The sequence below is a fragment of the Xenopus laevis genome, chromosome 2L (assembly GCF_017654675.1).
Source record: "Xenopus laevis strain J_2021 chromosome 2L, Xenopus_laevis_v10.1, whole genome shotgun sequence".
Classification (NCBI taxonomy): domain Eukaryota; kingdom Metazoa; phylum Chordata; class Amphibia; order Anura; family Pipidae; genus Xenopus; species Xenopus laevis.
Window position 1 is genome coordinate 36,361,800 of NC_054373.1, and position 13,364 is coordinate 36,375,163.

General features: G+C 40.2%; 1 protein-coding gene across 1 annotated transcript in view; it reads left to right on the forward strand.

Annotated features, from left to right (window-relative positions):
- The window catches only part of anos1.L (anosmin 1 L homeolog), a 129,113-nt gene that overhangs the window by 90,922 nt on the left and 24,827 nt on the right, over window positions 1-13,364 (forward strand). The window contains exons 7-9 of the mRNA XM_018246158.2: window positions 8,728-8,933; window positions 10,992-11,136; window positions 12,851-12,997. Coding sequence (XP_018101647.1) covers window positions 8,728-8,933; window positions 10,992-11,136; window positions 12,851-12,997 — 498 coding nt within the window. The remainder of the gene's footprint in view (window positions 1-8,727; window positions 8,934-10,991; window positions 11,137-12,850; window positions 12,998-13,364) is intronic.

Genomic DNA, 13,364 nt, shown 5'->3' on the forward strand with positions numbered 1-13,364 from the left:
TGAAAACACTAAACTTTCAGGGGCAGATTTACATATGGTCGAATATCGAGGGTTAATTAACCTACGATATTCGCCTGCTGAATTTAAATCCTTCGATTTCGAATATCGAAGTCGAAGGATTTACCACAATTAGTTAGATTGAACGAAAAATCGTTCGATTGAACGATTAAATCCTTTGAATCGAACGATTCTAAAGATTTTAATCCATCGATCGAACGATTTTTCTACCACCAAAAAAACATAGGAAGGCCTATGGGGACTGTCCCCATAGGCTAACATTGTACCTCGGTAGGTTTTAGGTGGCGAAGTAGGGGGTCGAAGGTTTTTTTAAAGAGACAGTACTTCGACTATAGAATGGTCGAATATTCGAACGATTTTTAGTTTGAATCGAAGTCGTAGTTGAAGGTCGAAGTAGCCAAAAAAAACATTCGAAATTCTAAATTTTTTTTTATTCTATTCCTTCACTCGAGCAAAGTAAATGTGCCCCTCAGTGAAGCAGTTATCGTTTTTCAGGAGTTTCGATTACAGCAACACTCATCATCTCGCCCTACTTGGCCTTCAGGCTTTCCCTGTCCATCCGTCAGGGTATTGGGCCTTCTTGGTGAGAGCTGTCCCTCAGTTAGAGAATCTGTAACTGATATAGATGGTGCAACATGACATAGATACATGGATACTCCAAGGGAGTATCTGAGCCCCAATTCTCAAAGCACGATTGATGCCTGCTCATCAGAAGGTGTAACAAAACCTACCTGTCCTGGTGGTCTAATGGGGCGACGGGGACGCCGCATGGTCCTCTTCCTGCGCCATATTGCCTTCCTTTAGGGCACGTGTGGCGTGTTTGCGCCAGTGCATTTTGGCGCGAATGTGCACGTTTTTGGTGCGAATTCTTTCCCCTATAAAAGGCCCATTCTGACTGCAGACAGATGCCCGTGATAGAACTTGGTTTCTAGTGGTTTCCTGAGCCTTTTGCATCTGATCCTGTATCTTTTTGTCCTGATTATCCGGTTTTGACTCCTGCCTGTTCCCTGACTACTCTGCATTTTGTATACTGACCCTTGCCTGCCTACGAAAACTCTTCCAGCTTAACCCCTTGATTGACAACCCGGTTTTGACCCTTGCCTGCCTAACGATTCTGATATCCGCCTGCCTCGACCCAGCCTGTCTGACCATCCTTCTGCCTAATCCTTTTGTATCGTGATCTTCGTCCCAAAAGACTTTGCTAACAGCCGTGCCCCTTTGCCAGCCAGAACATCTTGCCTTGCACCCCTCGTTAAGTCCAGGTGGCACCCAAGTGAGCTGAGGGCTCCTCCCGAAGCCCAAAGGTGGTCACACTACTGGTGAAGCCGAGCCGAGACCAGGGTGCTTGGCACTTGTTCAGGTAATGGGTGCCGGCCGTGACAGAAGGTGGACAAAGTCCCTTTTTAATCCAGCTATCTACTGTATCTTTTGATTACGGCAGTAACTTTGACTAAGGTCTTAACAGTAGGCATTTGCCTGATATGTTTTAAAGTGTAAAAAAATATTCCAAAAAAATGTTGGTGGTACAAACTGGTAATTGCTGGGGCAATTACCAGTTTAAACAATCTTCAAGAACTTACCTGATTTTGCATTCATACACACATTGTAATGGTGAATGGATTGGGATCGGTGATGCTAGGGCCCATCAGCTGGCACCTCTGTATAACCAAACACCAGCCATATGCCCTCAGCAATCCACTCTCCCAGCAATCACAGGGCCAACCAGTAGTTGTATCATCAAACAAGCGATAGCTTTGCTTATGTGACTTAATCACCACCAATTATCAATATGTTGCATTGACACCATTTTCAGAATACATATTGAGTATTTTCTAAATTAAACACTGGGTCTTATTTCTTTTTATTGCAAGAGTGGTTTATTTCAGGTGGCTGGAAAGTTGAAAGTGAAGAGTCAGCCATGTTAATTCAGGAAAAGCTAAAATTCATAACATGGGAATAAATCCTGGTTTCAGGAAGAATTCCAACTTCAGTCGGTTCAGATAAAGCCGGGTCAAATGCTCCCCTGTGTCAGCAGCCGTCCTGCCATTATCTGCTCTCAGCCTCTCACACACCAGCTAACGCTCAGACATAAACGCGAGGAAAAATCAATACATTTCACAAGCAAGTGCCCATTAGGAAGACAAAGTACCCATTTAGTTATGGGGTTTATTTAACTGAAAAAAAAAATCTATTATATAAATGTACTCGTTTTTTTTTTTGTTTTGTTTTATTACATTAAACAGTGTATGTTTTGAGGACACAGATGGCTTATTAATGCAAAGAGCAGATTGTACTGTGGCTGGTTATAAGTATGTAGGACTGCCGTACATTTTTTTTCATCTACACCAGGCCTGTGCTGTAGCAGCCCTCCCTCTTCATGTTTCTGTTTACCTTCCCTGGCTCTCTCTGACTTACACTCTCTAGCATACACCTCCATTACTGAATATAGCTCTGGGTTGCTGGTAAGCAGGTTGGGGATTTTAAGAGCACAAGAAAACCAAAACACATAAGGGGTCATTCGTGACCCCTGGGGGCACAAGTGCAAGAGCTCAAGAGTGCCCCCCTTAATGCTCATTTCATTTGCACTTGTGTCCCCTGGTTAGCTGCTCTTTACATGGAATGCCGGATCAACAATGTGGTGCTCCATGAAAAGAGCAGTGTCAGGAGGGCACATTTTGCATGGCTATGTGCTCCCAAGCTATTTGCACAATGGGGGAAAGTGTAAAAAATAGTCTGATTGTGGCCTTTTTTGCACTTTGCAAACGGCGTGGAACATTGAGACTGAGACCTATTGACTATTTTTAGTTTCTAACATTAAGTTGCCCTTTACAATGAGCCTACTTGTCTCTTTTTAAATTATTCATTCACAGGGCTATAGGGGTTGGCTATGGAGGCCTTATGGGCACATGGAACATCATCATGTTAATGTCTAGCCCTTAATCTAGTTGAAATATAGGGTTCACTATAGGGGAGACAAAAATGCAAAAATTGGCATGAAGGAAAAGTTGCAATTCACGCATCGGCAGGTTGTAGTGGCACACATGTGCGTAATGATTGCTTCTCTCGGCACGCTTGGTATGTGCATGCATGTGATGTCACACAATGAGCAAAAGCTGTGGCACAAATGCTCTGTGCCACAAATGGCCGCCGCATTGAGAGCTCCCTCTCAGTGTGGGTGGCCCAGCACTCATAAGGACCATAAAAAAACATTGTTTCCCCCCAGGCTCTATTACCCCGCACCTCCTGTAGGGGGAAACAGTTTGGGGGTGACAGGTGCCCTTTAAACAAGAGCGTATGCAATCCCTTTAATATGCTTGTGGGTTAAAGAAATTTCACTTATGTTTCTATTACTTGTTATCAAATTCAATGCACAACTGAAGCCTGAAAAAAAAATAAACTGAACTGCCATCATTGTAGAAAAACCAAATGCTCTAGGCTCAAGTCCTTTTATACATGAATAACTTTTTCATCCTAAAACTGTCTGTATTATTTATCATCTTAAGAATGGAAATGCTGTTGCCTCAGAGTGGATACCTTTAAGTTTCATATTTGCAGTAAAGAGTTAACTACTTCAACTATTTCTATATAAAATTAAAAATTAGGATGTTGTAAAATTTTGGAGACTTGGGAATGCAAATGTAAGTAATCTGGTTAAGAAAAACCCTGCAGGGCTATAACTTGGGTATAAAGTACATTCATTTAAAGCTGAAAAACATCCATGTAATCTCCTTTTCTGTTCTAGTCTGTTCTACTGAGGGCTTGAGTAGAAGTTTAGTCATTTCCAGAAAAAGAGAATTGGTAGATATTATGATTTCTTCTTTAGGAAAGGAGGCAGGCAATTCCTTTTTTTCATGGAAGTAAAGTCCCATGTTAAAATGATTTCATGGGCATATTACTGAGTGTTAGCAAAACCAGAACAGACACCCACTCCCCTCAATAAAACTCTTTCTCGCTTCCTCTTGGGACTAATGATTTTCCAATGTTGAGCAGCTGGCTTGTATATGTCACTCGCTGGTCATAGCACAAGATATGTCTTTAACATTTCTAAGTGCTCGAAAACGTGTCTTTAGCGTAGCCGTGAGACTCAAGGGTTGGAGGTCAGGATGATTAAAGATAAAAAGGCTAGCCTTTGCCTTAACAACCCCTTAATTCTCATTTCAATCGCTTGTGATCTTTTATAAAAACATTTTCATTCTATTGTATTTTTGGTGTTTTTTTTAGGCAACAATTACCGTATTTCAGAGTTCTTAAGTATTTCAATTTGCTGATTTTAAACATGTTGATTTTGTCACGCATTAGACCAGGATACTTCATTATTATCATTACAGGGTTTTGTAATAAAATGTACTATGTTTGCCCAGGAGTAGTAACTAATAGCAACCAATAAGCATGTATCATTTACTGGTCACCTGTTAAAAAGCAAACATCTTATTGGTTGCTATGGGTTACTGCTCCTGGGCAAGCTAAGTGCCTTTTATTACATATGGGGGTTTCTCCTTATTTATAAAGTGCCACCATATTCTACAGCACTTTACAGAGATTCTACATTATTCACATCAGTGGCTGCCCCAAAGGAGTTTAAAGTCCCTGTTACATACACGCTTGACTATGGTTAACCTTTTCAGAAGCCAATTTACTACGGTTCTGGGACCTGTTATCCAGAATGCTCAGGACCTGGCTGGGGTTTCTGGATAAGGGGTCTTTCCATAGCTTGCATTAGAGTCTTGCTCAGAACCAATTTCTAAGACCTGGACCCGCAGCCCGAACCGCGACCCACATATTTACCCACTTTGAAACGCTACCCAACACAGACCCGCAACTGCCGTACCCGCAACCCAATCGACAACCCGCCGACCGATATCAAACTGGAAGTTATGTTGCTGCAAACTGGAAGTGACATCATTAAACATGACCGATAGCCGAGAGGGACAGAAGCATGCCATGTCATGTAAGAGAGCTGTGCCAGAAGTCAGATGGGAGGGGGAGATGAGTGGAGGGAAAGCTGCAGGGAGAGCGCTGCAGCAGTAAGAGACCCGCGTCCCACAGACCTGCGACCACGCATCTATACCGACACCTGAAAAGCCTACCCTCATTCCGCAGGGTAACTGCTTTTTTTTTTTGCGGGACCCGCCCCGCTGCAGGACTCGCATCACCATATTTTAGTTCAACTAAAAATCATTTAGGGTAGAACTCCACAGGCGATTTTACCTGTTATACCTTCTGTTCCAAAGCGATGAGACTAATCACAGGCGTCACGTCGGATGCGCCAAATCTAATGAAAGTAATACAAATGTCACACGTAGAAGCTGATTGCATCCAACACGTCATGTTGCGTCTTCATCCGACAGTCGTATTGTGTCGGATACAATCAGCTCTCATGTAGAAAACCCTGGAAATGCCATTCTTTGATTGAGGTTTGACAGAAATGCAAATATGCTTCAGAAAGTGATACCAGGGCAAGCGATTGACAGAAAGGCTTTAATTCTGGTATCCTATAGGACACCCTCCCCCTAGTCTAAGCCTGAGGCATAATTTGTGTGCACCCCTCTGGGGTTACAGATACCTGATCTGCATGTACATACTGTATGCACTCTGATGTTCTATCTTGGGACCCTGTGCTCTGGGCTTAGAGGAGAAGAAGAGCTTCATAAAGGAACTCAGATGGAAAATGTGGATTACATGGGGAGGATGATTTAATTTAAAGGGGTTGTTCACCTTTGAACCTGCGTCTCTTTCTAGCTGTCCTCGAACAGTCCCTGCAGTTTTAAAGGGGTTTTCCACCTCTGAGTTAACTGTTAATATGATAGATAGTGATATTCTCAGACAATTTGCAATTGGCTTTCATTTTTTATTATTTGGGTTTTTTGGCTTATTTAGCTTTGTATTCAGCAGCCCTCCAGCTTGAATAAGAGACTGGAGGGGGCCTGATAAAGATGAATAATAAAATAGTAAACAATAAATGTGTAGCCTTACAGAGCATTTGTTTTAAGTTGGGGTCAGTGATCAGAAAAATAAGGCAAATAATTTAAAGAGTATAAAAAAAAAAAAAAAAATGGCAATTGAAAAGTTGCTTAGAATTGGCCATTTTATAACATACTAAAAGTAAACTTCAAGGTGAACCACTCGTTTAATATACAAAATCTCCACAGTCACCCTATGCCAGTACTTATAATACATACCCGTCTTTACATTTCAACTTTCACCAGCCCTTTAACATATACTTCCCCAAACAATAACTTCTTGTTGGCATAAAATAAAAACTTCAATGCTCACATCATGGCCTTTTTTCTTTGCTTTTTGCAACACTGATTACACTTTTCACAATGAAGAGAAATAGTTAAGCGCTGATGGGCTATATTAGTCGCTGTTAGTCACCGTAGACAGGAATAATTGTTACTTCTCAGTATCTCGTGGTATCTCATCAATCCCCACCCACATCGGTTGCACTAAGAATAAGACCCTTTTTTTTTTCTGTAATGGAGGGTTGGTTACCTATAAAAATGGATAGAGGCAACAGCGATTATTTAGCTCATTTGACTATTATTTGACGAGTGTGGGAATGTTAACGAGCTAACGAGCTAATTAGGCCCTACAGAAACATCCAGGTGCAAGTTAAAGTGAAAGAATGCCTGACATCATCCGTTTTTTCAATGCTTTCAAGTTTGCCTCCCTTTGTTCTCCGTGTAGGAGTGACACTCCTTTGGCCGAGCTATTTTTGCTCGGAGTGAGCCTCACATTTTTCTTGTGACTGTATTATAACATATCAAATTAACCGTAGACACAGTCTATAAATGGAAACTCCCAGCCTCATTACTAGCAAATTGGTTGCTAAACTTAAATCCCTTGTGTGCATTTATTACATGGAAAGACTTAAACTCTATAGACGGAGAAAAGAGAAAGAATAAGAGAATGGAGACAGTGAGAGCAAGAAAGAGAGATTACTTTCAATGCCGGCTAATATACTACACAATGAGAAGGGATCCTCTGATGATGACGACAGGAACAGGAAAACAAAACGTTTACACAGAGTCGTAATTGGCTATTGATGTTTCGTAAAGGTTATTTCAGTTAACAGGATAATGGTGCCGCTGACGTCAATAGTCCTAAGCGCCAGGTCTAAAATGTAAAGAAGGGGAAGATTTCATGTGGCATTTGGAAGAAATAGTCATGTGTTTGAGCGCGTTAGGCTCATGTTTTTTCACAGTAATATTGTAAAAATCTTTTTTTCCCCCTAATCCTCATTAGCAGTCTCCCGTATCTCGTGATGACTTCAGTGCAAATTCTTTCTAATAAGCATAAGATCCTTCGGCTTAAAGTTGGGCAGAGAGAGAGCTGATGCCGTTATCAGTAGGGAAGTGGGGTCTGCTTTTAGCATTTTATACCTATTAGCGACAGTATGATGGTTGCTGGCTTATTGCAATAGACTGAGATATTTCTGATATGCTCTGCTTGTCCAGAGACATTTGTAACCTCAGTAAATGTGGAGGAAATGGGTAATAGCGCTATACTAATTCTACCATTCTAACAAGAATGGTGTGCTACTGCAGAATATACTATGACACTATTTTTAGTAGGAAAATAAAGGCGCAGAATAAGCAGAAAGGCGTAAAGAAAAAACATTCTCTTCTTGCATGAATTGATTTCTTTGTATCAGTGACATCTGTCGTGTTGTGGCCTCGGAGGAGATCAGCTTGAATATTCTTGAATGTTACTCATAGAAACTGTACCGATATTACCCTTTTGTGTCTTTTCCTCTTTCTATATAGAGAATATGTCACCAATGAGGCAAGCTATACTGTATGTTGGGTTGTCACTTTTTCTGGAAAAAAATACCAGCCTTCCTATATATTTATCTTTTTCCCCTATAAATAACATTGGAGTCATCATTTTTACCGGCCAGGCCAGTAAAATACCGGCCAGGTGGCAACCCTAGCTATATGGCAGCACGTGTTCATATAAATGGAAATATGCAAAGAATAATTGGTGCACAAACTAAAAATAATCTATAGACTTTATTATCTATGTACTTTGCCTTCTTTGTCTGATAGTGAATGGTAGAGTGGTACCAAGTAATACTGGTACCCAAGGCAATACTAATTGGCCTGGTGCCCTGCAGATCTGCCCCTTCTCTGCTACCGGCCTTCCCCACTGTCCAATCCCACCCTTATGGCTCCCTCCTTGCTAGTATCTTTTTTTCAGAACTCCTCCAGGCAATACACCCTATACAGGGCCCATCCTACCTACCCCCCTGGTGAATGGTTGATATAAATATAAAGGCAATGTAATTTTCATTCTAGGAAGTAGGCCAATAGTTTTTGGTAACTGTAAATATATATGATCATTTTTCCAAAGCACTAAATGCTACCCGATTGGTTGATTGGCTGGTTACTAGACAAGTGGTAAACTTTGCACCTTTAATTACAGTTGCCCTATAGTATTGTAGCTCTGTGTGCAGAATTATTTGTGGGTCTAATTTCAGGTGTGCAATCACAGATCTTTATTGCTTGATCTAATAAAGGAGGCAATTCATCAGTACCTAGTACAGTCATAATGGGGGCCACCCTTTACACCTCCTTCACAATGAGATTATCATTACTAAAGATGGTGTTACTGATTTGGAGGTGGGGTTGGATGGGGTCAGTGCTCTGCTTTTAGGAAATGAACTGCTTTCCTTTATTTTTACTTTAACAATAATGCTCCCTTTTATAGATCCTTCACCCCCACCAGCACCAACAAATCTCAGGATCTCCAATTTAACTACAAACAATGAGGGCACTGTGTCCGTTAGGATCGCCTGGGATCTCCCAGAGGAGCCCGATATCCCCGTGCACCATTATAAAGTCTTCTGGAGTTGGACAGCTAACAGCAAATCTGTCGTCCCGGCTAAAAAGAAGAGAAGAAAGACAACAGAAGGGGTAAATAATTGTACTGACCTTCCTTACAGATTTCTCTCTGGTGCTCCCAGTCCATCAGTATCTGGAATAACTATAGAGAGGATTTCAACTAACACCAATGATAGGAACATGGGGCAACACAGAAAAGGAAAGTTCAAGGCTTATAGCCATGTTTATTGTAGAAAAAGGAAATTGCTCAACGTTTTGCGGTGAAAAAAGATACTAAGGACATTTTTCACTTTTTCTCTTAGCAGTATTATTGATTGGCTTTACCACTGTAGATAGAACACAGCCATATACAGAAGCTTTTTTTTATCAGTGGAACACATACATTTTCATATATCCCCAGTTTCCTGGTATTATATTTGTGTAAAAATACAAACAGCTGTTTGAAAGTTAGAACAAAGTAACCATTACAATCTGGATATAGAGAATAATAATGCCTTGGAGCACCCAAAATAATCAATTTTATAAATTCATATTATTATTCATTATTTATTGAGCATTGAATTGTCTTTCTTTTCTCATACAGGGACTATATAGGGCATGACAAGTATAAACATATATAACAATAGTTTAAGGGGCTTATTTATCAAGAGTCGAGTTGTTTTTTTCACACAAAAAAATTGAGTTTTCGAGGGTAATTTTCAGGCAAACTCGAATTTTCCGGTTAGAAAAAAAATGAATTTAAATTAAAAAAAAAAAAAAAAAGAACTCAATAGCAGAGGTCCCTTGAACCAGTGGCATAACTAGATGTTACTGGGCCCCACAGCAAAATAATTTGAGGGCCCCCCAAACTCTCCGCAGGTTGTCCTGTTTTACCATTATATATTAAAATTACTGTTTTACCATTATATATTAAAATAACAAATGACTTAATTAGGGCTTTATGGGGCCCCTATACTTCCTGGGCCCCCTGCAGGCGCAGCTTCCTCTGTAGTTAAACTCCTGTCTTGAACCATTTCAAGATGTTTGTAGCCTTCATGATATTCAGGTTTTTCCAGTGGGTTTTAATTCAAGCAATTCTATTTTTTTCCACTGAGAACCCCATCAATTCGAGTATTCAAGTTTTTCACCCGTACTACGCCAATTCAAGTTTTTTTACATTCGTGGTTTTTCTTAAATTAGAGACCATTCCAGTTGTGAGATCATTCGAGGTCTTAAAAAAGCTCACAAAGCTCTAAAATTTGACCTTTGATATATAACCCCCTAAAGGATAGTAATCGTAATAAAAACCCCACACATACAGGTATTATAAGTCTATATATGGAATTTGGACAGAAATTAAATCTCCCAGTCCTGCCCATATTATTCTTCCTGTCCACCTCTTCTACCATGTCAGGAACGGGCAGCTATGGTAGCCTTGTCTGCACTTTGCTCTTTTCTAAAAACCTGCTGCAATCTGGATTTTTTTTCAAAGAGTAAATAAAGTTTTATTGCGTACATTGCATATTAACTCAAACTAAAGATAGGCAGATGAGTTGCTAATCTGTATGGGAGAACAATGTACACATTCGAGTGGGTGCACTTTGTAATGAGTCACAGTGATGTAATGCCACATGAAGGTGAACCCTTTGCTAATACATTTAAATTCTTATACACTGATAGGCTTTAGAAAATCAAAAGAATAGCGATGAAAATCCCCAAATCCACGTATTGTAAAGACCAGCACAATTGGAACTAAAGGGAAAGCTTACCTTAAAAAAACAGAAACGACTTTCAGTAATTACTTACATCCTTCTTTTGATGTCTGCTGCTTCCGTCTTTTTTCGTCAAGAAAATCAGTTTACATAGCGAGAACAGCCACCTTCAGTTCCGCTGTCCTAGAATTTGTTTATGACAGTTGTTACCGCTCATTAAATATATTATGATGCCACCATTAGTCAAAAGCATGATCAAAGAGGAAATTATATCAACTGATTCTTCAACGCAAGTTGCAAGCAATACAAATAGAGAGAGGAGCAGGCTCACTTTATGCTTTTGTTCGTTAGCATTTGCCTTAAAGGAAGCCTAGCGGTGTAATCAGTGGATTTCAGCTACTCTTTCTCATTGTACTTTTCTTTTTGTTGCTGATTGTAGTCTCAGAACTCAGTGGCTTTGGAAGGTCTGCAAGCAAACAGCAACTATATGGTTGAACTGCAAGCCATCACATATTGGGGACAAGTGCGTCTAAAAAGTGGCAAGGTCTCACTCTACTTTTCCACCAGCCCCCCAAGCACAAGCCGTAAGTACTGACTTTAATTTGGGAGAGATAAATATTTATTTGCTAGAACATTGTTTTTATGTGATGAAAAATTTAAATTGGAGGGCAGAAGCGTTTCTTTACACTGCTTATAACTAGGGTTGCCACCTGGCCGGTATTTTACCGACCTGGCCGGTAAAAACAATGACTGATCCCATTGTTATTAATAGGGAAAAAAGATAAATATATAGGAAGGCTGGTATTTTTTTCCAGAAAAGATGTCAACCCTACTTATGACCCAAACAGGACAATTTAATAAAAGGCACACATTTGCTACTGGTCTAGTAACCCCCTACTGATCAATGTAGAATGTATTAAAGTAAACATCTAATTGGTTGTTGTGGGATACTAGACCTGTACAGTTTTGTTGACTTTTATTACATTACCTTGAAAGTGAACCAATGCTTACCCTTAACTTGCACAATAAATCACATTTCCTTTAATGTTCATGTTCGATAGTTTTGAAGCTCATTGAACAGCATTTTCATTTTTTAATATGTGTATTTGTATAAGTGCTTTATTCTAAGGGAAGCCACTAATGGCTTACCTCTTACCCTACGACAGTACTGCTGATCTTTAGAAGGTGTTTTTATCTTCAGAGCAGACCATTTGAAAGACTGGGGCAAAATGGCAGACAACTAGATCACATCCTACTGCTTAACTACAAATGAGTTTAAAACACCTAAAATTTTTAATATTTATATACAGAACTTAACTAAGTCTTAAAGTGCAAGGAAAGTCTGAGTCTCTGTGGAGGGCCAATGTTTTTTGGCATCCCCAGTGACTACAGAACAGGCCGTCTGGAATGCTGGGATGAAATGGTTGCTGCCTATCCTTCAGAAAACTAAAACACTGACTTTACAGCTGGGTTTAAAACATTTCATATTTGCTATTCTTAATGGAGTGTTCCTTCTACTTCCCAGTTATCCCCTGCACCTTTTTCAGACTTGGTACAGGGGATGCCTGGGAACTTGGGGGACGATTGTGGTAGCCCACTCTGCAGTAAAAAAGACCCCCCGGGCAAAGTGCTTTTTAAAGAGGAGGATTGCTGGCCTGGAGTAAGAGGTAAGCAATTAGAGGCACTGGTGGGGGTGCCTAACCAATTTTAACCCCCCATCAGTGACTCACTTTCCTTGTCCTTTATTTATTAAGCTGTATATACAAATATTAAATGGGTCATTTACAGCCTTTAAAGCCATCTATCAATTGGAACTCCCCTATAGCACTTCCCTATTGTTATGCTTGATGCCACTTGGCTCTTCCTGCCTGTTGTTCCAAATCAAGCTCAGTTGCACCTATTGATACTTTTCAAACCAGGCAGTAGCTCCGGTATTCCAGCAGCACTCTTTGCCAGTCACCGCAGCTCAGTACCCCCAAAAAAATAATAATGGAAAACATTGTGATGCCAATTGCAGGAAATGATGCCAATCGGTTGTGTCTTCGTGTTGAAGCACAATTACTAAAATACCACTTTGGCTGCAACTGCCTATAATCCTGGGGGAAAATGCTTCATTGTGGGAAAAAACCTACTGATTGCTCAATGCTCACTTTACTCACGGCACTTGTGGTTGTAAAGACCCCTCAAGTGTTCCAAACCCAAGTATAGTTGAGCAGAAGGCAGTGGTGCAGAGAAATAGATTTTTCATCCTTGCAGATAAATACATTTTCAGTAAATTTATTTATTTTTCTCCCGCAGAGGATCAAGTATCAAAAATAAGCAAAATCAAGACAGACATTTTAGCTCCTCCCCAAAGGAAACGCACTGCTCGCATGTTGGAAATTGGTGCTCCATTCTACCAAGACAATCAGCTGCAGGTCAAAGTCTACTGGAAAAAGACAGAAGGTGAGGAGACAGTTTATTTTGGAAATCCTAACACAGACTGATACATGCTGTTATCTTATTTGCTTAACCTTGTGCAGTTCATTATCTGTAGCAACAACATTTCTTTTGCAACCAGATGAAAATCCGGGGGCCATCTGTTTTGAAATGGAAACAGGATTATGGTTTGAAATCCATTTTTTTCTTCCCTTTCGGTTAACCTTTTGGGAAGTGGATCAATGAGTGCGAATCTCATCTGCTTACTTACAGTTTCATTATTTTTTCTTTCCCTGCTTATATATCCCTTACTATCCTAATTGCGATGGAGCTCATAATTATTTGGACCAATCACAGGCATCTGTCAATGGCTGAAAAGTCAGAGAGATAAATA